This window comes from Coenobita brevimanus, chromosome 57, assembly GCF_032717465.1.
Source record: "Coenobita brevimanus isolate Jiangsu-jjx chromosome 57, ASM3271746v2, whole genome shotgun sequence".
Taxonomy (NCBI): Eukaryota; Metazoa; Arthropoda; class Malacostraca; order Decapoda; family Coenobitidae; genus Coenobita; species Coenobita brevimanus.
This window is the reverse complement of record NC_137010.1, coordinates 10,846,250-10,874,185: the sequence shown is the minus strand read 5'-3', so window position 1 is coordinate 10,874,185 and position 27,936 is coordinate 10,846,250. Positions and strand designations below refer to the sequence as shown.

The 27,936-nt window shown below is 41.0% G+C and overlaps 1 protein-coding gene across 1 annotated transcript in view; it reads right to left on the bottom strand.

Annotated features, from left to right (window-relative positions):
• The window catches only part of fray (oxidative stress responsive kinase frayed), a 229,000-nt gene that overhangs the window by 75,910 nt on the left and 125,154 nt on the right, over nucleotides 1-27,936 (bottom strand). The window contains exons 3-6 of the mRNA XM_080274202.1: nucleotides 13,039-13,151; nucleotides 9,107-9,243; nucleotides 5,119-5,232; nucleotides 3,003-3,168 (exon numbers count right to left, since the gene is read on the bottom strand). Coding sequence (XP_080130328.1) covers nucleotides 3,003-3,168; nucleotides 5,119-5,232; nucleotides 9,107-9,243; nucleotides 13,039-13,151 — 530 coding nt within the window. The remainder of the gene's footprint in view (nucleotides 1-3,002; nucleotides 3,169-5,118; nucleotides 5,233-9,106; nucleotides 9,244-13,038; nucleotides 13,152-27,936) is intronic.

Genomic DNA, 27,936 nt, shown 5'->3' with positions numbered 1-27,936 from the left:
AGATATTCACGGAAGAGATAAGCGCAGCGTGTGAGGCGGTTTGTGGAGTGAGGAGGAGATGCAAGGGTGTGCAAGGGACAGCATGGTGGAATGATGAGGTGAAACGAGCTGTCGAACAAAAGAAGAAGGCATATGGTGAATGGTTGGCGAGTAGAGGTAGGAGAGAAGATGAGAGAGAGAAGAGAGAGGTATATGTGAGCAGGAGAAGGGAGGTTAAGAGACTGGTGAAGGAGAGTAAGAAGAAAGTGGATGAAGAGTTTGGGAGGAATCTGAGTGTGAAATGGAGGGAGAGTAAGAAATTGTTTTGGAAGGAGGTAAAGAAAGTAAGGCAGTGTGAAAGGGGAAATAGTAGGGGAGTGAAAGATAGGAATAATAGATTGTTGGTGGAGAAGACAGAGAAATTGAGGAGATGGAAGGAGCACTTTGAGCATTTGTTGAATGTAGAGAGTGAGAGCAGTGTGAGTATAAGTGGTTGGGGAATGGCTGGGAGAAGAAGAGATGAGAGGAGGAAGGAAGAGATCAGTAGGTCGGAAGTAGTGGAAGCGATGAAGAAGATTAAGCTGGGAAAGGCCCCAGGAATTGATGGAGTGTGTGGTGAAATGCTTAGGTATGGGGGTGAGATTGTTGTGGAGTGGATATGGAAGTTGTGTAGATTGGCTTGGGAAGAGGGAAGGGTTCCAGAGGACTGGAAATCAGGTATAATTGTTCCTCTGTACAAAGGAAAAGGGGAGAGAGAAGTGTGTGGTAACCATAGGGGTATTTGCCTTCTTAGTGTGACTGGTAAAATATATGGTAGAATACTCATTGATAGGGTTAGGCATATGACATGAGGAGCTAGTTGGAGAAGAACAAGGGGGATTTAGGAAGGGAAAAGGGTGTGTAGATCAGATATTTGTTCTAAGATGTTTAGTGGAGAAGTATCTAGAGAAGGGAAGGAAAGTGTATGCTGCCTTCATGGACTTGGAGAAAGCTTATGACAGAATAGATAGGCAAGGTATGTGGAAGGTATTAAGAATATATGGAGTGGAGGGGAAATTGTTGAGTGCTGTGAAGAGTATGTACGAGGGAGCTAGGGCTACGGTGCGAGTGGATGGTGAGCTGAGTGAGTTCTTTGATCTCAATGTGGGACTGAAACAGGGGTGTGTGATGTCTCCATGGCTGTTTAATATATATATGGATGGGGTTGTAAAGGAGGTGCAAGGTAGGGCAGTGGATGTGGGGGTTGCCCTAATGAATGAGGGTGAGATTTGGAAGCTTCCGGTGTTGCTGTTTGCTGATGATACAGTGTTGTTGAGTGAAGATGAATGGGAGTTGCAAGGTTTGGTGAATGAATTTGGGACAGTGTGTAGGAGGAGGAAGCTGAAAGTTAATGTAAACAAAAGTAAAGTTATGGTGTTTGAGAGGAATGAAGTCACAGAGTATGCAGTGAGGTTGGATGGTGAGGATATGGAGAATGTGAGTGCATTCAAGTACTTGGGTAGTGTGATGAGTAAGGATGGAACTTTGGGGGATGAAGTATGTGAAAGGGTACAGCAGGGAAGAAAGGTTGTTGGTACACTGAAAGCAGTGATGAGAAATAGGGAGGTGAGTATGGAAGTTAAGAAGTCACTGCATGATAGTATTGTGATCCCTACCCTGACGTATGGAAGCGAGGCGTGGACCTTGCAAGAGGGGAACAAGTCAAGAGTGAGAGCAGTGGAAATGAGTTACTTGAGAGGAGCGTGTGGAGTGACGTGGAGGGACAGGTTGACGAATGAAGAAGTGAAGGAATGTTGTGGGGTAGATGTGGATGTGGTTGAAAAGATTAGGAGAAATACACTGAGGTGGTTTGGACATGTGGAGAGAATGGAGAATGAAAGACTGACTAAAAGGGTGTATGTAGGTGAGGTGGAGGGAGGGAGAGGGAGGGGTAGACCGAGGATGAGGTGGAGGGATGGAGTTGAGAGGTATATGAGGGAGGGGGGGGGTGAGTTGGAGGGAGGGGAGTCAAATGGTGGGTGACAGAGTGACTTGGAGGCGTTTTGTCTGCAGCCACCCTTTGCGGGATTAGGGCGTCGGGCTATAGATAGATAGATAGTATGGAAAAAAGTACAGTATGAAACATTCTTATGTCCGGATAGTGGGGATGTTCGGATATTGGGCGTCCGGATATTAGAGTGATTACTGATACATAAATATATTATCCCGACAATCCCGGCTGAGATATTAGATAAGTTTTGAGAGTGAGGGAGGCTAGGTTCATTGCAGAGGCTCCCCTCCAGGAGGGGGGGGGCCCCCGCAAAGAACCTAGCCTCCCGGGCCCCCAAATTTCTAGGTACGCCCCTGTCTCCATCCATCCATCATCCAATCCTACAAAGACCCATGAGGAGCGTAGGAGCCTGGGGCTAGGCAGTTAGTCCTGACATTTAAGATGAGAGTGACCAGTCTCACTCATCCCTGAGTGGCATTACGTGAGCAATAAATCCCAACCACCCCTTGGATATAATCCTTCACCGGCTCAATCCAACTGGAGCGCAATATTACCCACTAAACCACCAGGTGCCAAAATTTGGTTATATGGTTACCACACAGCATAGTAAATGGTTTCCTGGTATACAAGAAACCATTTGGCTAGTCACTCAGTGTAGAGTCACCCACAGGCAGAATGAAGGAAAGAAAGACAGAAGAGGGAGTGTAAAGGCACCCGTAGGCAGAAGGATGAGGAAAGACTGAAGGAAAGAAAGACAAAAGAGGATAGAAGGAAAGAAGGATGGAGGAGAGGAAAGGGCAGACACCCGAGAGCAGCACTACATTGAGTGAGTGGATGGTGAGCGCCCCCACCTACCACAATAAAATCTTCCGTTCATCAATTGAAGTCTCCCACCAGTCTTCCGTTCATCAATTAAAGTCCCCCACCATTCACCACCATATCATACTGAGCTATGGTATATTTGGGATTAAAACCATTAAATAAATTAACAAGTAAAGTCATGGACCATCCAAGTGAGTGTGTGTGAGCTGACCTGTTCCATGACCTCTGGTGCCATCCAGCAGGGGGTGCCAACAAAGGTGTGTCGACTCTTTTGACGGGAGAGGTCACCACCAGTAGACAGCCATGCACTAACACCAAAGTCAGCAATCTGTACCACACCATCCTCCCCTAGCAAGATGTTGCCCGCCTTTATGTCTCTGGGAATGAGAGGTATGGATGACAGTGCAATTAGGGACAAAAGTTCATCAAATATTTCATATTTTCTGCTTCTTATTTTCTCTAATGGCTGATATTCATATGCTGAGAGGGACCTAGTATGTTTCTCTGTACACTGATGCTTCTCTCTGATATGATGTATGAGGGAGTAAAGTGGTGATGGCGAGGGCTGCTTTCCCACATGGTCACAAATATAACTAGGCAGCAGTGAGCTGCTTGGTTATAACAAATTTCTCTCAACTTCCTCTCTGTTCCCCAAAAGGATAATAGTGGACTGCTGGGGAAGAGCAACTGCAGCCTGCAGTCCTTCAAGTTCACATCTAGTCGAGCCACGGCTACAACATCAAGGAGGAGGGTAATGGACATACAAGTTTAAAGCAGATGCTGTGGAAGTACTCACTCTCTCTCTCTCTCTTTAAAGGGTATAGATATTTCTGAAGTCTGACACAGTTAGCCTCATCCTACACAGGTACTTTCACTTCATCTATTACTAAAGAACTAATTAATAAGATTAAGGTTTTTCTGAGATTCACTAGCAAAATTATAAAATGCATTATATCAGGATGGTGTTCATCAAACTTATCAAAACTGTAAATTTAAGTGCATATTTGCCTACCTAGTCAACAATTTATTAGGTTCACAAAGACAACTGACATTCAAAAAAGTTTAACTTCCAAAAGAATACAGGAATGTAACTTTCCTTAACATAAACCAACACAATCAAATCAAATTTCATAGGTCATGCTTCCTATTAACAAGCCTCCACAACCATAATAAGACTGTTCCTGGTAAAACAGACACTTTCTAAATACAGAAAGTTTAATCAAGTGCCAAAACCAGCTACATACCACAACATCTAACAGTTTTTGAAAGCTTCTGGTAATCTGAGCCTGGACTCTCACTTAATTTACTTGTAACTGGTTTTCTGACAAAAGAAAAGTGATGAATGCAGTTTGTTACCACGCTACCAGCCACATTTTACTATCTTGGTAGTACCACCTAAGGTACAGTACCCTCCCGTCTAAGACGGGTTTGTCCAAGACGTTTCGCATCCACGATGGAAACCATAAATATTAATCCAATATATTGCTGTAATACAGTTGCATACGTCCAATACGGAACCAATGGTTCATAACGGCTCAAATCCGATGAAAATAAAGCTATGATGGTCTCACCAGGTCCAACACGGTTCCCGCACCCGGGAGACTGACGTGGTTGCGAAGTTGTCCAATAAAATAGTTCTCTGGTCACATGATGAGCAGGGGGACTTGCTTTTGTCCCTCTCACCAAACTATTGCAGACCCACTTACCATGTGTTGCACTCAGCATTTGCTTATAGGTTATTGCCTCTCCTTATGTAACCATGCCTAGGAAGCTGTCTGCTAACCCCTTGAAGTGCCGCCATCTACCTCAGGCTACTAAGCTGGAGATAATTATTGAGCTACTAAGCTGGAGATAACAAGCTCAGAAACACACACTTTCAAGGTGAGGAAATTTGTTTTGGTGCCAAAATAGGTCTACGTCAATGATTTTAGGGGAACTTTTCGAAGATTTTGTAACAATATCAATTTTTTCAATAAGGTCTTGTGTTGGTCCAAGTCGTTTCTCATGCTAGATGGGACCCTCTGGCAACAATATTACTGTCTTGGACACGAGGGTACTGTATATGGTATCCACCCATCCACTGATGTAATCTATCCTGATAAAGCACATCCATTCTTTGCCTAATCTAACTCTTCTTTACAATACTGTAACTTTTATTTACACACAAATAGCAAGACTTTAGCAATGTACTAGTGATTTGCTTTTTCTTCATCTAACACAACTTCTGTTTACAACCCCTGACATCCAGAAACTTCACATTGGCACTCTGACTTGAACAAGTCTGGCCTGGCTTCACTGTTCAGAGGAGTGAGGAGTGTCAGACCCACCTGTGAATCTGGCCATTGTTGTGGAAGTACTCAAGGCCCTTTAGCACTTCTCTTAGGATGGTGGCAATCACTGCCTCATCAAACACACCGTGCTTGCAATCTGAAACCTTCATCCTGTGGGTAGAGAGGACAACCATTTGGCATATAACACAATTTCAAGGTGTGAAATGGATTATTCATCTGATAAGGCAACATTTTAACAAATCCAGTGCACCTCTACATATTTCCCAATAATAATATGGAGTACATAACATCCACAAAAACTGTAAGAAAGAGAAGGAATAGAAGTAATGTATGACTACAGCATTGACAGTGCCTAGTGAAATGAGTCAAACAATCATTTACAAACATTCAGTATTCAAGCCTTCAAAATCTTGACTTCATATCAAAGGTAAAAATAATCCACACCTGTTTTATTTGACAATCAACAATATCCGAATTTCCAATTGAAAGATGGGCCACAAAATCATTCACAAATTATTCAAGCATTCAGAATCCTGACTCTACCACACAAGTCAAACTACCGATACATGCAGATTTATTTTTCTAGTCTTTTTTTACAGATGCATTTTGCAGATATTGTACCTGTTAGATGCAGTAGTTCTGCTGACAACCAAGTTATTAAGTGGCTACATACCCTAGTCATAAACTTCTCTGAACTGCTTATACTCCATCCATCACTGATCGCTTGTCAACTGTTTAGTTTCACCAATTCCTCATACACCCATTTAACGTATCTATCTGCCTTCTTGGCCTATCATAGCTCCTCTCAAGCTCCAACTACCTCACAAATACTAGTTTCACCAAACTATCTACATCCATTCTCTCAAGTCACAATAACTTTTCTGTGCTATTATTGATATACAATACTTCCTTACTCAACATCCTTCATTAATTTCCATGTTTCTTATCCTATCTACTTTATGCATATCATTACAATGATGTACCAATATTTGTTTAATGTTATTCTTGCTATCTCCAGACAATTATATTCTAAGGAAAAAAAAAAATGTAACAAAGGTGTTAATTAAGTCTGTGACTCTTTGGTCTTGCAATATGTAACTCTTGAGATTTAGTTAGAGTTATTGTGCTAGTCGAAGGCAAGAGAAGTTAAAGATGAAAACAGGGAGTTGATCTTGATTTATAATCTTCAAGGAAAGTCTAAGTTGAGCAGAGTATGTATTACACACGAACGTAATATACTAACTAAGTCTCGTCCGACTCCTCTTATTTCCTCTCTCCACGACCTTTTTGCTTCTATGACTAGCCCCTTTCTGACTCTCTACTCCTTCCTGACTTCTCTGGGAGGGCTTTGTGTCACGTGTATAACCCATAGGTAAGGGTTCTAGAAGCTTGTGTGTGTCTGTGTGTATGTAGCATTTCCGGTGCCCACTGCCATACTGTTGATTAAGTCTTTGCCGAACTCATTTCCTTTTGGTCAATTCTCGCTGACACACATCCTATTCTCATACCCTGGCTTGTGCTTCTATCTATCAATCTATCTATCTATCTATGAGTTGTATTATTATAATATGGAGTCCTGACAAATCTACATCTTACTCCTCCAGTTTGAAATGTCACTCCCAATGTAAAATCATCAGGAGATAACAAGAATATAATGATATATATCTGACTGTTTATTGTAAGCACTAACACACTTTAACGCAAATCCCATGTAGCCTCTATACTCAGGCCTCGATTTTGTATAAAGGCTTTCAGAGTAACAGCCAGTAACAGTCATAAAGTTAGATTGGAGTTAGCTCTGGCCCTATTCAAAATAGTCACATGTACAGGTAGTCATCCTATAAACTGCTTATCACTGGCAGGATACACAATAAAAACAACTTAATTTAACTAAAACTCGATAAACTGTGAAAGGTGATATGCACTTGAATGTTTACTCAGAAAATTCTGGAAAAACTTCAACGACAGACACAACTCTTGTGTTTATATACTGACTGTGCTGCCATCTGTTTTCTGCTGGTGAATATAAATGGATGTCCTCAAAGCAAACATGGATTTTTAAAATAAACATGTGTTCATAATATTTTAATGGCTTTTATTTTTTGTAATTTTATATATGTGGTAGGTGGGGCACCCATCACCCACTCACTCAATGCAGGGATGTCTTATGGTCTCTAATATAAGAGACATGGCAAATGGTTTCCTGTACCCAGGAAACCATTTACTATGCAGGGTGGTTAACCATATAAAGGGGTTTTTCACCGGGATCAGTGTCCCCCAGATTCCCCTATCTAAAATCATTCAATCAAGGTGATGTTTCGGAGAGCCTCGGAGGGCCCAATACCTGCCCAGGGCCCCAACCAAATGGGCAGATTTCAAAGGCCAAGTGGAAAATGGGAGGTGTTAATGAGGACAACAAGAGGGTGGAAGTGGTGAATATGTTAAAGAGTGTGAGATATGCCATGATGGCACTGTGTAAAAAAAAAGATGAAAGGGTGTGAAGTGGAGGAGTGGGAGGTGTGAAATGTGTAAGATCGGGCATGAATGGGCAAGGCAGATACAAGGAAGGAGTTGCTTAATTGATAAATGAGGTGTGGCAGAGTGGAATGAGAGATTACAAATGTGTCAGCTCAAATTGTATGTATGTCAAATTCATGTTTGAGAAGGTGAAAGTGGAAGTCATTGCAGCATATGCACCGTGTGATGAAGAGAGAGAGAGAGAGAGAGAGAGAGAGAGAGAGAAGGACAGGTTTTGGGATAAGCTGGATGAAGCAGTGGGAGAAATGCCCAGGAGCTATAAAGTAATTGAAAAGGGCGATATGAATGCAAGAGTAGACACTGGTCCTAAGGATGACATAATGGGTTGTAATAGAGTACCAGGAGAAAATGAAAATGGGAAGTGACTATAGGATATGGGAAGCAACTAAAGGATACGTGTCAGGAAAGGAGGTCGTGCATTGGGGGGAAAAAAAAAAAAGTACATAAATATACATGGTATAGAAGGAACAGGGACCATGCTGAAAGGAACATGATTGATTACGTGCCCATAGAGAGGTCGATGCTGGAAATGGTTGCTGATATGAGGTCCATTAGTGGACATTGTGAAGGCCTGTCAGATGATATGATTGTGATATGCAAGATTAAGCTGAGAGGAACGAGGTGGACCAGGAGAGAGAGGAGCAGTCATGGAGAAAGGCTGAAAGTAGAGAAACTGAGGATCAAAGAAATAGCAGATGAATACAGGACAAAAGTAGTGGAGAAGTTGGAATCAGCAAATTGGAATGAAATGGATATGGACAGCCTGTGGAATGCATATAGGGACTGCTAGTTAGGAATGCGAAAGCGGTGTGTGGTGTGGCAAGAATAACAACAAAGAAGAATGGTATGGCATGGTGGGATGCAGAGGTTAAGAGAGCAGTGGAGGAAAAGAGAATGAAGTGGCTAGAATGGTTACAAAACAGAGGTTCAGTTGAAATAAGAACTGAACATACTGAGAGCCAGAAGGACGTAAAGAGATTAGTGAAAAGGAAAAAGGAGGTGATAAATGATGATCTAGGAAGAAAAATGAATACGAACTACTCTGAAAATAGGAAGTTATTCTGGAAAGAGGTGCAGAAATGTAGAAGTTACAGAGGAAAGAAATGTGAAAGTGTGAAGCATATAAGTGGTAGATTATTAAGCCACGGGGATGATGTTAGGAGCAGATGGAAAGAATATTTTGAAAGCCTGATGAATGGGAATAGAGACAGCAGAGCAGCTGTAAACATGATTAATTATGGGGGTGTTGAATGAAGTCAAAAACTTTTTTCCTTAAACTTACTCTTCCAAAATTAGGGTGTACCTCACACAGCGCAGTGTCTCTTATGCCACAAAATATGGTACAGTATATACAGTACTTTATATACACATATATATAATCTACGGTCACTTCTAGACTATACCAATGCACATGACATTGCTGTTGACTGGGGTGTTCTATCCGTTAGTAAGTAAATCAGGAAGAATCCAGTGGATGATACTATACCTGTGTTTGATAATATCAAGGAGTGATCCACCTCCCAGCAACTTGAGGACAAGCCAGAGTTCCTCTTTGACCACAAAAGACGTGTAGTATGTGACAACATTCTCGTGGTGACACAGTGACATCGCCTGGATCTCTTTCTAAAGGGGAGAGATGGGCAGAGAAACGGCCACATGACATATTCTATTCATTTTAACTTTGCCAATACCTGTCATCTGTGCATCTTGCATGCTATGCTGTAACTTGAGATTAACACTAAAATATGGTGTGAATCACAAAGCAGTGCTCTGGAAAGAATGTACAGCCATAGTATTGTCTTGTTCTACCAGTGAACTGTGGGAAATAGGCTGCAAGGAAAAAAAATCTATGAAGTTAAATCCTGTAACTAGATGTCTGACAGTAGTTTCCATTTTATTCTTGATACTATCAGATGATTCAATTCAACTTAACCCTGGAATACTATTATCCGATATACATATGGTAACACTGTCGTCTGACCTAAGAGACCTGATTATGGAAAATCAATAAAAAGCATAAAATGCAATTATTTTATAAATCCCAATATGTTAAACTTTGCTACAGTATATTAAATGCCCAAGTAATATCAGTTTTAAATCTTATAAGTGGAAGGTGGGTACTGAAAAAAAAAAAAAAAGAGCTTTGGATGGGATATTCTTCACTGAATATTCAGTTACACATCCTAATCTGAAGTCCATACCATCACTGAAACCTTTGTGGGAAGTAGGACAAAGAAAGGGGCAACTAAGATTTTGAAAAAAAAAAAAAAAAAAAAAAAAAAAAAAAAGGGAGCAAGTGATAAAGCAGTTTATTAGTATGTTGTGCACTAGTATATTAGCAGTTTATAAGTATTAATTTATTGCAAGTTGAGACCATGTCTTGCCATTACTACAAAATACTGTGTATGTTATTTTACCTCAACAAAAAGATACCCTGTTGTAGTAAATTCAGTTCCAACACAGCATATAAAATATATGGTAACAAAACAAAATACATACATAAAATTGTTCTAAAATGTCAAATCAAATACTGTACTTTCAGTAAATATACGAGGTGCTACCTAAAAGTTCCAGTAATTTGATTCTGTAGGAAAAAAAGTTACCTTACCTCCTAGTTCTCACTGTTGCCTTCGAAGTTGTCCCGTTGGGCATGTATACAGTGGTCCCAGCATTTTTTCCATGAGTCCATGCATCCCTGGATGGCTTCAGGCGTGATGGTCTTGAGGGCCTCCTGCGATTCTGTCTGGATCTCCTCACCGAGTCAAATCGACACCCTTTCAGTTGTAATTTCAGCTTGGAAAACAGGAAAAAGTAGCAGGGGACAAGGTCAGGTGAATAGGGTGGGTGGGGAAGGACTACTGTGTTAGTGGAAGCCAGGAACTGCCGGACAACAATTAACATGTGGGTGGGGGCGTTGTCATGATGCAGGACCCAGTCCTTGTTCTTCCACTGTTCTGGATATTTGTGGCAGATATTCTCCCTCAGACGCTGCAAAACTTCACAGTAAAACTTTCCGCTGACAGGTTGACCGGGTGGGACGAATTCCTTGTGGAAAATCCCTTGGATATCGAAGAAAACAATCAACATCAACTTGAAACTGCTGCACCATTGCAAAACCGCCAAACCACCTACACACCACATTACAAGAGTATGCATAGCTCAACAACATGTCCGCTCACAGACACGCCGGGGCCACACTGATGCATGAGGGGTGCTGCTGACTCCTCGTAGTGGCAAAAGGCAAAACTGCAAACGGTTGGCTCCCTCTGTTCAAATTACTGGAACTTTTGGGTAGCACCTCGTATAGGTATATAGTATACACAGCTACGTAGCTACAAATATAAGTACAGTAATTCCTCAATTATAAGATGTAATAAAGCCAAAGGCATGTAAGGGTAATGGCTCCATCTGGATAATGGACTTCTCCCTTGATCCTCCTTCGTACATAACCTAACTCTGAAAGCCAGAATAAAAGGCCACTACAGTACATCGTACTACAGTGGGCTTTTACACAAGAAAAATGCTGTGGGCACACAAAACATAATCATAAAATGGAATAACATCATGGTAAAACAGAATTAAATCATGGTAAAGAACAGTAAGCTAGAATAAAATCAATGTCAATATTCACAATTCGACAATCCCACATCCATCTTACCCAGGATCTCCCGCTTCTCCAGAGTCAGCACTACCCTCTTTCTTTTCCCTGGTAGAAGGGTCATCATCACACACCCATGGAAGAGGCAGGCAAAGAATAGCAAGGCCTCAAGCAGGTAGGGAACAACCACAAAAGTCACCAAATGCACTACCATAACAACTGTTCTAGAGGAGCTGTTCACTACACTGTTGCCGTGCAGAAACTGAGAACAACCGAGGGGGGTCTCTAGCGGATGCTGGGTGAGCTACCCAGCCAGACAGGGTGGTGCCACCGGGCTATTCCCACCTGGCCGGGCGCAAAAATGTTCACACGGCCATAATTTCCACCCGCACGTGCATTTTGTCAGGATAAAATGGAAAACTGTATGAATAATGGTTTCGAACAGACAGATCAGAGTATCCGGGTAATGGACGTCTGGATAATACAGAGATTATGGTACTGTACATACATACATGTAGCTACAAACATGGCTATATACATAGCCACAAACATACAGACCCTTTGTTTACAACCAAGCTCCCATGTCTGTACGTCATAATTCCTGAAGTTTTGCACTTACAGTATCACTGTCTTACGACACAGGGGATCAATTTGCCATACTACGCTTATCACTGTCATCCGATCAAAATGACGAAAAAGCACAGAAGGGGCAGAGGAACAACAACAACACACCCTTCCTCAATGAAAGGCACATGAAAAGTGAGGCTACATGGACAGTCAAGCGCTGCCACCTCGTGGAAGCCCTTGAGATTCTGTGATGAAGGGCATGTGTGTCTGTCAGATCAGATGACAGTGTTCCTGGGCTAGGGGAGACTTTTCAAACTAGTGGGATTGACACAGCCTTCAATTACCTCTGCACTTGGAGACCCTTCCGATGCTAAATAAAATTGTCCACCAGCAACAAGGACACTGCAAAATACAGTAGACTCTATATTATCCATCATCACAATACTGTACCTGGCTCAATGCATTTTGCTCGGCTCAATTAAGGCAACATCTGACGCAAAAATGGAAGCAACCGGCGGTTCTATGCAATATCTGGTGGAGAGGCATAACATCTGGCTCAGATGCAGTAGCCAACTGGAGCCTGGGAAAACCCTGCAACACTCCAGCCAATCAGAGTGCACTGCAGGAGTGGCCCACCTGGCATGCAGAGCCTACAATTGCTCTCTCATTCTCTCCCGTGGATCTCATGCAGTGAAGACATATCTATGTGCTCTGCTCGTGACCATGCGGTGGCAAAACCCTTGTGCTGTGACTTACCCTGTGGCCTCCCATGTCTCGATTGTTGTTGTCGCAAAGCTTATGGCCTCTCAGTGTTTCAAGTCCTACTGCTCTAATGTGATTCTGAAATTACTGTCCAGTACAAGTAATTACTGCCACTAGACCACACGGGATATTGTGCACTGTACTGTATTGCATGGTGTACAACTCTACCCTTCATTAATGCCAACAGTAGGTGTGTACATAGTACACTATGTACTTTATTACCATACTGTATCAATACTGTATTGTATTTTATGCTTAAATTTTCAACTTTTACTCATGGGAAAGTCTTCAAGATTCAGGGTCAAGACGAACAGTAACACAATATCTAGCTTGATGTCAAGTATTGAACCAATGGGGAGTCCTATGCAATATCCAGTATTGGCGTTGGCTGAATTACGCTCAATAATTGAGAGTTCACTGTATAAAATATAACATCAGGCTGAGGGTGTGAATGAGCCACAGAAGAGCCTCCACCACCCCATAACACTCACCAGGAGCTCATCCATACTCGTGTTCCATTTCTCCAGGTTTATCCTTTTGATTGCACATTTTTCGTTGCGTGGGATGCACAGTGCTGAGTGGACGACAGCTGTGGCTCCAATACCTGCCAGAAAAAACAAGTTGCAGATGTGGACAGTATTCGTTGAATATAAGGGCTGTTACAAATTGGTGCCAGTGTATTGATACACTATACTGTATAAGAAACATTACATATCATAATCTAAAATGCCTTATACAATAAGTATTTTAAGTGTGAAAACAAAGTTTAATTTTCCATGCAAATTGTGTGTGTGTGTGTGTGTGTGTGTGTGTGTGTGTGTGTGTGTGTGTGTGATCATGAGCTCCTATATTATGCAACTTCCATAAAACTGGAAAATGTTTACAAAAGTGGATACTTTATTATCACACAAAGTTTATAAGACCATCATCACAAACACTTGTGCCATGTTCCAAATGGTTTCTGCACTAGTCCACTCATTAATGATCTCCATAATCACAGTACAGTACAGTACAGCACAGCACAACAACAGATACTTCTTCATTTCATCCCTTACTGGGCTTGAACATCAAAGAAAAAACAAACTACTAAAACACCACAACCATGTTACAGTAACCTCTTCTGCGCAAGGATTTTTTTTTTTTTTTTTTTTTATTCATTCTGTGAAAGATAATCACAAGTGAGGGAATCTAGAATGGTTTAAATTCCCTACAGCCTGGGAATATCATTACTGTAATTAGTTTATTTATTCAGTAAAACCTCACTATAATGGACTAATTGGGGCAAAAGCCATTCCGAAAAAAGCGAAATTCCGATAAAAGCAACATCCAGACTTCCCCCTGCTAACCCACACTTTTTCTGATATACTGTATTTTAAGACATTAGTCTGGATTGCACCAACTTCCTTTTTTTTCATTAGCACTGTTGCTTCATTACTTGTTACCCGACACATCCAGCAATCTACATCCTCAAGATCCTGACCCACTCCTATACCCATCCAATGCCCATATCAATGTCACAACAACCACCCAATGCCCATCCAATGCCCATATCAAGGTCACAACAACCACCCAATGCCCAAATCAAGGTCACGACAACCACCCAATGCCCATCATCAAGGTCATGACAACCAACCAATGCCCATCATCAAGGTCATGACATCCACTCTATGCCCATCCAACATCCATCATCAAGGTCATGACAGCCACCCTATGCCCATCCAACACCTATCATCAAGGTTACGACAGCCACCCAACACCCATATCAAGGTCATGACATCCACCCTATGCCCATCCAACGCCCATATCAAGGTCATGACATCCACCCTATGCCCATCCAACACCTATCATCAAGGTCAAGACAACCTACCCAAACATCCTCATTCCCCACCATCCCCCTGCACAAGCTGGACTGAGATTGGGCAGTCCAGACCACTTCTGGCTTTAACAGACTTTTCTGATATATGAGTTTAGTCTTGTAGGCTCCTTGAGTCTGATAAAAGTGAATTCCGGCACACTGAAGTTCGTTAAATCAAGGTTTTACTTTTTTTTTCCGAATGACTTTACCCAATTAGGAAACATATTCCAGGGCCCACAGGGTTAAAAGCTACGACAAAATTCACGGTCTGTCCAAAATGAAACCAAACTTCTTAACACCTAACCGCCAGGGAATGTGATATGCAATGGGGTTTATGTGGATAGAGGCCGCTGAGTGACGGCACATGCTTCAAGTACCTTCCCACCATAGTTTGAACTGACTCATATTTTAACTTGCCAGTAAAGGCTTGGAAGAGACTAATGCCCCAGCAAGCATGTGTTGTTCAGTCTGTCCCCTGACCTGGCCAGGTAAGGAGCATTGTCTTCTGATTCCTCTGTGTTCAATTCCAACCCTGCCTCAGACAGGCCCTTTGCGTCATCCACCCCTGCGAAACTCCTGCTGAAGGAGAGAATGAAGGGGCTGCAATAGTGCAACAGGGTGTGCTTTGGACATGACAATGACCAGTGTAAGTGATAGTGCCGAAGAAAAATGGGGAAATTACCACGTAGAGAGCGATGTATCACGTGCCCCCTCCCCTGCCCACTCTGACATGTCTCAAAAGGCCCTCACAGTGATTCAGGAGGCTGGGAGTGCCTATGACAGTGACACATTCTCCTCTGACAGTGAGACTGAGAAATCAGGAGCGGCTGGATGTGAGGGAGACAGTGGTGAATGCAGAAGTCATATCTCACAAACACTGACACCTTGTCTCATCACCATGCGGTCGTGAGGTGTATCGCACTCTCTCCCTGCCCCGGCCCACATCACCACAGCCATGCACTTCAACGGCCACATCCCCACTGCCTGGTCCCTCACATGTGAGGATAACGTCATTGCCACATGTTCAGCCTGACCAGCCGGCATCACCCCAGAGTGTCCTTGAGTCTTATGAGTCATCACCCTTGCCCTCCCTCACCTCCAACTCTCCTTCCCCTTCCCCCCTTCCCCATGGCCGTGGCCACGGCCATCCCTGTGACCATGGGTGTGGGTGTGGGCGTGCACGTGGTGCTATGGCCTAGTGTCGCTTCATCACAGCCAAGCATGCCCAGTGCCAGCCGACTGGACAATTTTGTGTGGGAGGAGGGGGGAAGGTTTCCAGCTAGCCTTACCTGCCTTTGATGCAACAGGGGCAAGTGTACAGCGGGAGCACCTGCAGACAGGAACATATTTGTTTGAGCTACTCTTACTATCTCCATAATGCAGTACCTGGAGGATGAGATCAACTTCCACCAGGCTATCTTTGTATGCTGGCTGGAGGTGTCTGTGAGTGAGAGTGCAAAAATGAAAGAGTGGCAGCCAGTGGAGGTGAAGGAAATGTATGTGTGGCTTGCTTTGACTGTCGCAATGGCACTCATAAAAAGGCATGTGATTCATGACTATTGGGCAGTGGAAGAAATCATCCACACAACTGTCTCCAGAAAATACATGGCCAGTGACAGGTACTTAGCCATACTGAAGTTCCTCCACTTCAACTGTAATTATGGCCCCACACCCAATGACAGATTGTGAAAGATTAGGTTCTTCTTGGCCATGCTGAAGTTATTCATTATGTTTTTCCAGCTGTTTCAGAAAGCGGTTATCAATGGGTCGCTAGTTCTGTTTCAAGAATGTCTTGCATTTATACAGTATGTGTCTTCTAAACATCACTGGTTTGGATAAAAGTCCTTTGTCCTATGTGACTGCCAGACTGGATATGTGCTAGACGTAATAATTTATTTAACTACAGATGTGGATGTACCCTGTGACGATCCCCACGGGTTTTCTGCTCCTGTGGTGAAAGTGCTGATGGACAGACACTTTCACAAAAACCATATCCTGTACACAGATGACTATTACACCTCCCCAAAACTAATGAAGTATTTACATGAACATGGTACTGGAACCTGTGGGGCTGTCCATGCCACTAGGAAAAATTATCTATCTTTCCCAGTGAAGACCGAGAAAGGTGCACTGCTAACCCGGATGTTGTAACATGTTAGCCATTCACAGACATGATAAGCAAAAGGTGAACATGTTGACTACAGTTCACCTGGGGGTCATGCAGGAAACAGACAAGGCAGACTTCAGGACTGGGCAACCCATGCTCAAGCCAGATGCTGTCAGTGACTACATCATCAACAAGCGGCTCGCTGGTAAGTGCGACATGCAGATTGGTGAGGTTGACTGCCACTGTAAATCATGCTGGTGGTACAAGAAGGCGTTCTTACACCTTCTTGATATCTCAACCTTGAACAGTTACATACTCTTCAGAGAGGTTGTGGGTAAGGGTCTCTCTCTACGTGAGTTTGAGAGAGAACTTTCATGCGAGCTCCTTGCAAAGTATGTGAATGTTCAGGTCGCTGGTCCAAGGAGGTCAATGTGTCAGACACTGACAGCAGACCACTTGGGCAGTCCACAACACCTAGCACATCACCATCTCATGCACCTGGTGCAATCACCTGCAAGACGTGTGGTCTACAGGCAATCACATCTGTTCCACAACAAAATGTCAGGCAAGGGCCTGCAAGGAAACGAACTATGAATGCCTTGAGTGCAAAGTGCCACGTTGTCATGAGTGGCTTCTTTAAGTATCACACAGAGCATGAATTCTAAGCAAAGATGTGTGGGAGATTATAAATAGCAGAGAATGAAGTGCACATGATGTGTTATTTGTAAGTACAGTAATTCCTCCAAGATCCAACGTAACAAAGCCAAAGGCATGTCCAGGACTTGGTTTTGTTCGGGACTTGGGAAAAATGTCCCTGGACAGGTACTTATCAGGGTTGTTATGATTTAAATCAAATGATTTAAATCATGTGATTTAAATCAAATTAAATCAGAGTGAAAAATCTATCTATCTATTGCCAGATGCCATAATAGTCATGATTTAAATCAAAATTGATTTTTTTATATAAACTGAGTAAAAATGAAGAAGACAGAGAATGTGATGGATGTGTATTGTACAGATGCATCAAGTCTGCTTGGCTTGTACTCTTCCTGTACTGATCTTCATCAAGTCAGGCACCAGTTATTGCCTTTTGTTACAAGGCAAAAATTTAAAAAAAAACAGAGGTAAGAAAGGTCTTTGATAATAACAATAAATGCTCTGGTTAGGAAATCCTATAATGCATCAGGTCTTTTTAAGTTGTATAGTGACTTTTGGGTAATAAATGTATGATACCAATATATGATTTCATTTAACAAAGTCTTTATAAAAGTGAAAAAATAATAATAATAATAATTTTTAAAAATCCACTTAAGTAAAACAATCAATTTAAATTTAAAAATCTGATTTAAATACAATACTGCAGATTAAAATATATATATATATATATATATATATATATATATATATATATATATACATATATATATATATATTATATATATATATATATATATATATATATATATATATATATATATATATATATATATATATATATATATATATATATACATATATATATATATATATATATATATATATATATATATATATATATATATATATATATATATATATATATATACAACCCCTCGAGTTGCTAGACTAAATGAGGGGGAGACCAGTCCAGGAATCGCAAAAGTCCGGCCCCACATACCATTCCCCGGACTATTACCATACTTTGTCCGAATTCTCCAATACTGTCCGGCAATTATTCTGATATCCTAGAGCATTCTGGAATGTAGGCTACTTATACTAATATAACTAACATACACAGTACATAAAATAACACTGACACAATAACAATACCTGTAATAATAACTGACACAATAGCTGTATTTTGCTAGCTACAACCCTAAGACAGTTGTTGATGAGAATGTGGAGGGTATGATAGAGGAAGATCAGAAAGTTGAGGAAAAAGAGGAAACTGAACAAGGAATGGAACAACACAAGGTCAGTCAACCACTAATCAGCTGACCAAGATCCAAACATGCACTCTTGGACCGAATTGGTAATTTTAATTGGAAAATATTTTAATCCTTATCACCATATAGGTTTGCACACATAATTATTTGAAATTCAGTCAAAAATTTGTGCTTAATTTAATTACTAATAGAAAATCAGGATTCAGAGCAATAATTTCTTAAATTTGGCATAAGTGTTTTGCCTCTAGCCTAACAACTTGCCTTGACAGATTTTTGTTTTGTAATAAATATCGATTTACAATGCAGATACATTTTTTTGTACTCAAAATAAATATTTATGCAAAACAGAAGTCTGTCAAGGCATCCTGACGATCTGAAGGGGAAATATCTGCTAACATTGGCCAACCACTAATCAGCTGATCGAGATACAAACAATCATCAAATGTGATCTCGATCTTGGGCAGAATCGGCCATTGTAATTGGAAAATATTTTAATATTTATCACCATATACGTTTGCACACTTAAAAGTTTGTGCTTAATTTAATTATTAATAGAAAATAAGGATTCAGAATGAAAATTTCTCAGTTAGCAGAAGTGTTCTGCCTCTAGCCTAACAACTCGCCTTGACAGACTTTTGTTTTGTATAAATATCAATTTACAATGTAGATACATTTTTTTTGTATTCAAATATTTATGCAAAACAGAAGTCTATCAAGGCATGCCGACAATCTGATGGAGAAATATGTGCTAACACTGGCACATTTTAGATCTGAAACATAATTTTTAAATTAAATTATATTAACCCCCTCAGGGTCACTCACGCGATTCGCGTTTCATGTGGATTGTTCTAAAGATGTTCAGTTACGACATCGCGTTCCTAAGCAGAAAAAACATCATCAAAAGAAAAGTTTTCGGCCGATTTGCATCAAATTTTGGTGCGTTCCAGTGTGTGCATCTCTTTTCAGAGGTAAGCATTTGGCAACACTGTGACTGCTCTGACGAGACAATGCGTAGCAGAAATATCTCAGTATCTAACAACCACCCGGGCAGGAGAGTAGTGCAGCTGTCAGTGTCCCTTTAAACCCGCCATTTTTCCCCTCCCACCCGAGGCAGAAGCCATTATTGAAATATTGTGTTTTTGACTATACAGTAATGTGAAGTGATTGTGTCTACGGAATATAGATATATTGTCTGTAAATCATTGGGGCCCGTTATCAGCCATTAAGGTACAGGCAGGAGTGTGGTTTGTTATAACGGGGTTTCCACTGTGCTTCACCCTGCCCATAAATGATGTATTTTGCCTTTATATAGTGAAGCCAATACTTATATTTGTGAAACATATAGTGCTTGGATTGGTGAAATAACTGACCTACCATAGCAGGCATTATGCACGCCATAGAGATATGAAACAGTCGCTAAGGAAACAGGCGGTCACGTACATCATAGAGTCGGGAATAATAGACGAGGCTGGGATGGAATCATGTGATAGTGATTCATATTGTGTATGGTTTAATGTGAAATATACATATAAAATAGTGCAGCGAGTGTTCACAGAGAAATATTTCATGCATTGACTGACTTAGCTAAAACATACCGCAAGTGTAAGAGACAAGACATATGCCACAGCCACAAAGCAGCGAATGTTCATGGAGAAATCTATTGTGTGCATTGCATGTGTTTTAGGCAAATGTATCGCAAGGAGAGAAGAAAATAGGCCACAGCCACAGACACACACACACACTCACCCATGCACACACACTCACCCACACCCACACCCACACATGCTCACACACTACATAACTCCTCATCTTCAAGCTACTGCCAGCATCTCAACACCCCTGGAGGAAGTGAGTTATCCGCATTTTGTTGATTTGTATATTGACCTATTTCTATAGTTCAATATTTTTTACACAAATAAGTAATGTTTTTTACATACACACATATGAGATGGAAGAAAGTTCAGCTTCAGTATCAGAACATAGCAAAAAGACTAGTGGTCATGTCGAGTTTCTGACAGCACTATCAAAAACCTTATGATATTTTACATGTATACTTTGAGTAAAAAAAGAAAATAATAAAATGTAATGAGCAAAAATATGTAGCCGTGGGTGAGGCAGGGAAAGAATGTTTTTTATCTCGCGTGCAGGTGAGGAGGAGTATTATACGTTTGTCGTCTAATTATTGCAAAACTATTGGACGTATCAATTTTCCGTACGAACCATAATAAAGAGCAGTAAATTCTACGTATGTTCATTTGCAGAGTATAAGCCTTTGGGAGCATTTTCTGTTCGAAATGTTGGAGGAACAGACTGTTTGGGTAAAGTCGAAAGCGCTCGGAGAAGTAATCTCACTTTGTTGGTCAATTACTCGAAAACTATTGGACGTATCGATTTCCTGTAAGAACCATGATACAGAGCAGTAAATTCTACGTATGTACAAGACATAACAATGTAATATCTATGATAAGAATTTGTTGTTACAGAGGCGGGAATATTGCGTATGCTGTACGCACATCACGAAAGTGACGTACGGACGTGATTCTCAGTCATTTTTAACGATTTACTCGAAAATTATGAGGCGTATCGAAACCATTTTTAGGTCATTAAAAAGATCGTGAAACTCTGAATAATATTTGCAATGAAAACATAACATGTGCAAGAAAAGTTCAGTATTAGACTTCCTTGAATTTTTTCAAAAATGGCTTTCAGTTTTTGGCTATTTTCTCGAAAACTTCAAATTGTATCACAACTGCATTTGTCTCTTTAGAAAGCTGATGAAATTCTCTATCAAAACTTCTAATAACATTTTCCTGTATGATGGAAAACATTCAAATGGTGATGTTGGGAAGTGAACGTGACGTAGCAAAATGTTTATTCACGGCCGCCTAATGTTGTTTTAATCGTGTTTTCCTGTTTTTTTGTGGTGCTTATCAGCTAGAACAAACATCGACAAATAAGATGACATAAGTTTCATGGCAGTATACTGATGTTTGGGTGGCGAAAATAAGGACAGAATACGTGTTATTTGCCGTGCATGGGCAGCCGGGCCGGGCTGCCTCGCAGAAAAAATCGTACGCCGGAAAACTTACTGAAACTTATCGTGTGCACGAGGGTTAAGTACAATTTCTTTTAGTGGATTTCAGATACAGTGGATTCTCGAATTTCGACAGTTTAGAATTCGACTAATCAAATTTTGATGCATTTTGGAGTGGTCTGCCTACCTCACTTTTCGATGCAAAGTCTCGTATTTCAATGCTCTCAGAGCCTGACTCCAACCAAAACAAGCAAAGGTAATATTTTTGATGCGAACCAAAATGCTAGAAGCAAAGGAAAATTATAAGAAAAAGTATGAGCCTAACTAATATCATATGGGACATGTGTCAAGAAGAGAATGAAAATAAACATCATTTATACATATGTGAAGCATACGATGATATGGTTCCGAGACAATTCACCGTCAAGTCAATTCGCCATCAGATAATTCCCCGTCAAAACATAAATGATTTCCCATCAGGACAATTCGCACCCTGGACGATTCCCTGTCATTCTATAAATATACTTATTATTAATTAATCAATACTTTAATAACTCAAAGATATAACAAGAGAAATTAAAGGAAAAGCATCAATAATAGAAATACTTTGTATTTTCGTCACACCTTACATGTTTCAAGATGGCAAGCAAGAGTGGTTTTTCAGGTAGCAGTAGTAATGGACAAGAGCAGCCTGGCACCTCTAAATCTCTGCAGCCAAAGGGGAAATGGCAATACAGGAAAGGGCAGAAATACACCAAGTATACACTTGCTGACAGTATGACAATACAATGTAGAACTACAGTTACTTAACCACAATTATAGTTCATAAAGTTTACAGGGGGTGTGGGCAAAAAATCATGATTTTACGTAGTTAGGTTCAGAGGCCCTGATCCCAATCTAATTTTTCCCATAAGAAGTTCAGTTTAAATTTCGATTATTTGAATTTTCGGGTGATTTTTAGGTACCCGTGCCCATCGAAATTCGAGAAGCCACTGTAATTAGGTGTGGTGAAAATAATTAAAATATTTCTCATTGAAAAGTGACGATTCGGTATTTTGTCGCACTGAATGGGGTGAGCTAAGTGAGTAGGAATGGATCTCAGTGACTTTGTCCGTAAGAAAATACAGTATATATTTTTTATTACTTATGAATTTTATTGTGTCCAAGCCTTCCTGAAATTTTACTGTTATGCAATACACTATTTACGGTGGCATTTGAGAAAGGTAAGTGGCAAATGGGACATTGCCATGAGTTAGGAACTGGTGGGGTGAAGCAGGTTTGTGGCCAAGATGCGTTTCATGTATGAAAATATCTTTCTGTGTGTGTTACAAATGGCCTTTATCGAGTCAAAACCTTGCTAAAATTATGCTGTGTCGTGCAGCAGACTGCTTATAGTTTTATATGAGAGAATAATGGCTGGACTTTTGTGAGAATCCCTGACTAGTACGGGCATTTGTCCAGCATTTGATAATATTGCCCGGCCTCAGCCTGTGTCTGGGAAATCTGAAATCCGGGAAATAGGGGTCCGCCAAATCGAGGGTCGAGTGTATATATTTATACTGTATATATATATATATATATATATATATATATATATATATATATATATATATATATATATATATATATATATATATATTGCCAGACGCCTCAATCTCGTTTGGGGTGGCCACAAACAAATTGCCTCCAAGTCGCCCTGTCCCCTGCCATTTCACTGCCCTGCTCCCAACCCACACCCCCCTCTCTCATATACCTCTCCACCCCATCCCTCCATCTCATCCTCGGCCTCCCCCTCCCTCTTCCCCCCTCCACCTCACTCACATACACTCTCTTCGTCAGTCTTTCACCCTCCATCCTCTCCACATGGCCAAACCACCTCAGTGTGTTCCTCATAACACTTCCTATCACATCCACATCCACACCACAACGCTCCTTTATATCCTCATTCGTCAGCCTGTCTCTCCATGTGACTCCACAGGCTCCTCTTAAATAACTCATTTCCACTGCTCTCACTCTTGACTTGTGTCCTTCCAACAATGTCCAAGCTTCACTTCCATACATTAGAGTTGGTATCACAATAGTCATGTAGTAACTTTTTCACTTCCATGCTCACTTCCCTGTTTCTTATCACTGCTTCTAAAGAACCAGCAACCTTTCTTCCCTGCTGTACCCTTTCAAGCACTTCACCCTCCAAACCTCCATCCTTACTCATCACACTACCCAAGTACTTAAACGTACTCACATTTTCCAATTCCTCACCATCCAACCTTGCTGTACATTCACTGACTTCACCTCTCTCAAAGACCATTCCTTTACTCTTCCCTACATTCACCTTTAGATTCTGTTTCTTGCACACTCTCCCAAACTCATCCACCAAGCCTTGCATCTCCCCTTCGTCTTCACTCAACAACACAGTATCATCTGCAAACAACAGTACAGGGAGTTTCCAAACACTATCCTCTCTCACCAGGGCCACTCCAACATCCACTACCCTACCTTGTACCTCTTTTATTACCCCATCCATGAACAGATTGAACAACCATGGGGACATGACACATCCCTGTTTCAACCCAACCTCCAAAGAGAAAAATTCACTTAGTTCACCATCCACACGCACTGCAGCCTTAGCACCATCATACATACTCTTCACAGCATTCAACAACTTCCCATCTACTCCATATATTCTTAATACTTTCCACAATCCTTGTCTATCCACCCTGTCATATGCTTTCTCCAAATCCATGAAAGCCGCATACAACTTCTTTCCCTTCTCTAGAAACTTTTCCACTAAAGATCTAAGAATGAATATCTGATCTACACAACCTCTTCCCTTCCTAAAGCCTCCCTGTTCTTTTCCAACTAATTCCTCTGTTCTTTCTCTAACTCTGTCAATAAGTATCCTACCATACACTTTTCCTATTACACTAAGAAGACAAATGCCCCAATGATTACCACACACTTCTTTTTCCGCTTTTCCTTTTACAAGGGAATAATTATACCTGACTTCAAATCCTCCAGGACTCTACCTTCCTCCCATATATGTATGCATATATATATATATATATATATATATATAGTTACCTCTCAACTAACCATCCATCTATCCATCATCTAATCCTACGTTGCCACATGAGGAGCGTAGCAGCCCGGGGCTAGGAAAAGTTGGTCCTGGCATTTAAGATGAGAGTACGAGTTTAAAAAACGAGTTTTCGTTTTAACACGAGCAAATATTTAAGGAGATATGTTTAACTAACAAGAGTTCCTCGATTCAACGCGACTTTACACGTATGTGATGGTTTCAAATTAGCCACGCGCGCCTTGGACAATCCCGAGATGATAGACCGTGTGTAGCAGTTTATGCATAAATACAATTTTTTATTTGTCTCTTGCTTAAACTGGTTTTATTCAAACTATAATATTTGAAAATGAAGTTTGGCCCCATTCTGAGCAATTTGGCTCATTTTTGGACAAAATTTGGCCTAGAAAGTGATGGAAGATCTAAATTGTTACAACTTGATGCACAGAACAGAAAGAAGAAAACCACTCACACCAAGATAGAGCAGTTCTTTATGAAGAAGACAGAAAACTTAAGAGAGTTATCTTCATTACCAGTAGCACGGGAGTCAGAGGAAGAGGAAGGACAGCAGAGCGAGGAGGGACAACAAATTTAGGGTGGGGAGCGGCGGGAGGTGGGGTAGCGGGGTAAGGAGGGACAGCAGCAGATGACGAGTGATGCATAGATGAAGTGAGGCTGTGTGTTGTTACTGTTTGTGACCTACTGACTGTAATGAAAATGTTGCTTTTACTGCAATGTTTTTATGACCTACTAATGCATTAATAATGTTGAGGAACTTTCACAATGCCATGAATGAAGCAGAATTGAAAGAGAATCCACGTAAAAAACGAAAATAGTATGTATTTGGAGAGAAGTAAATAAAGCTTTGGCCCAACTAGGGCTCAAATGTTGTTTATTTCTCCCCAGATATATATACTGTTTTTGTTTTTTACGTGGGTCTGCCTTCAAATTAATATTGTTGCTTTTAAGTTTAGAGTAGCATAACTCCCCAAATGAGTAGACTTTCCCAGAGTCCAGGAATGTAACCCCCAATATTACCATTGTTTCTTATGGGAAAATTATGTCTAAAAACCCATTTTTAACTAATGTGACCTCTCCAGGAACCTAACCTTCGCGTTATTTGAGAGGTTACCGTATATATATGTGTGTGTAAATATATACAGTAAACTCACCCCAAACATGTTCTTGCCAAACGCGCTCGCAATTATACGAGGTTAGTGCTGGGATACGTATAAGACAATGTAAGACTAAAGAACCATTACAAAAACTATATATTTACACAAGAGAGATGGCCTTTGAAAGGCCATATCCTCGAACATCAGCTCAGCACCATGCATGGTATGTTTTGATCATGTGATCGTGTCCAGCTTTTCCACAGTACTGCATTTGTACGTTAAATATTTACATTACTGTTCTGGTAAGTTTATGTACAAGTTAAAGTACTATTAAATAACTTTAAACCAAGAAATAAAGTCTTATAACCAGTTTACCTGATAGGCGTGGAAATACTGCCTTTTTTATTTGTTCGTTAAAGATTTGCTGCACTGATTTTCCACTATACTGTATTTGTAAGTTAAATATTTACTGTTCTGGTATGCATGTTACAGCACTTAAAGAAAGGTAAAGCATTAAATAAAGCCTTGTAACCAGTTAACCTGATTTATATGAATACCCGTGATCGGCGGGTTCCGAGACAATTCTCCGTCAAGTCAATTCGCCGTCAAACAATTCCCGTCAAAACATGGACGATTCCACGTCAGGACAATTCGCACCCTGAACGATTCCCCGTCATTCTATAAATATACTTATTTCCCCTCTGAGTTATATTTTAGCATCACCCACAGCTGTCTTCATTAATGACAGCGAATTGTCTTGTTATTGTTGTGATGGCAAATTGACTTAACTACGAATTGTCCCGAAACCAATTGGCATCGGAATGTTGCCCTGTGTTTATGTATTTGTGTGCTGAACTTTTGCTGTGCAGTACTGTACAGTATTTGTAAGTTTTAACTTTAAATAAACCTTCTAACCACTTAAAGTGCTTCATATTGATTACCAATGGCAGATAACAGCAAAACCATCATATTTAGGGGGTCTAAGGAGCAAAATAAGGAGCAGTTAAAACTTACGTGGTTTCGCGCCGAATGTGCCATGGTTGGAACGAAACCCTCGCATCAGGGGTGAGTTTGCTGTGTATATATAATATATATACAGTACCCTCGCGTCCAGCACGGTAATATTGTCATGCATGGGTCACGTGTTGGACCAAAAACGTGTTGGACTAACAATAGAGCTTATGGGGAAAAATGAATTATGTCAGCAACCCTCGGAAAAGTCACCCTAAATACCTACCATATACCTATACATATATTGGTACTATTGTATTTATAATAAATGGTACTGTACTATGAATGATAACTAACTTTTAGGATAGTGTTGGTGGGCTTGCTGGGAATGGAAGGTGGTATCCAAGACTGTAGTTAGTCCTACTGGGTCCCCGGAGGATGGCTGCTGGCGTCACTAGCGGGTAATGGCTGTTGCTCCTCCTCAACCTCCCTCATAAATCCTTCGAAATCAAACCTCCCTCATAAATCCTTCGAAATCAAACCTCCCTCATAAATCCTTCGAAATCAAACCTCCCTCATAAATCCTTCGAAATCACACTCAGAATCACTATCTTCGTCCACAGCCATGGAAGGTCCTGCTTCTGCCTGTCCTAGCACTGTAATCCTCGGGAAAGTGCATGCTTCTCACACTGTTGCCAGATCCCCGTCTCGTGACTGTGGAAAGTGATCGCTGTCGATGACTCGGTAGAGAATAAGGAGAAGCAACTTTGTTTATAAACTGGTACGCACGCCGATGAGAAGGGTTACAAAACAATTGATATTTATTCTAAAATATTAATATGTATTCAGTGTCAGGCTAAATGTTCAATGCTGTAGTACGATATATTCTCTGTCGAGTCGCCTGGGTTTTGGTCACACTGTTCTGCCCGTCGTATCTCAGCAGGAATCCATCCAGATGAATTCCAAATGCCCGTGGTATCGTCCGCAATTTTACCACGTTACTGTTCCGATTTACCATCGTATCCTCGGCAAACCTGGTATGAAGTGCCGTGTGATAGCCTTCGGCTGCCAGGATCTTGTCTTAGTTTTTTATTATGATCACATTGGCTTCATTCATGTCGTAGGCCTTGTAAATGTCAACTTTCCTCTCCCCTTTCTTCTTCCTCTCGATGCTTTCTAGCTTGGTGGCCTGAGGGAGGTGCCGACGCTTCTTGGGGTTCTCAGAAGGCTTCCTAGGCATCGTGAGCAGGGTAAAATGCAGTAACAAGGGCAGAAAATGCAGCAAGAAAAAAGCACCTTCCAATGCAATTATGCGACTGAGTGGCT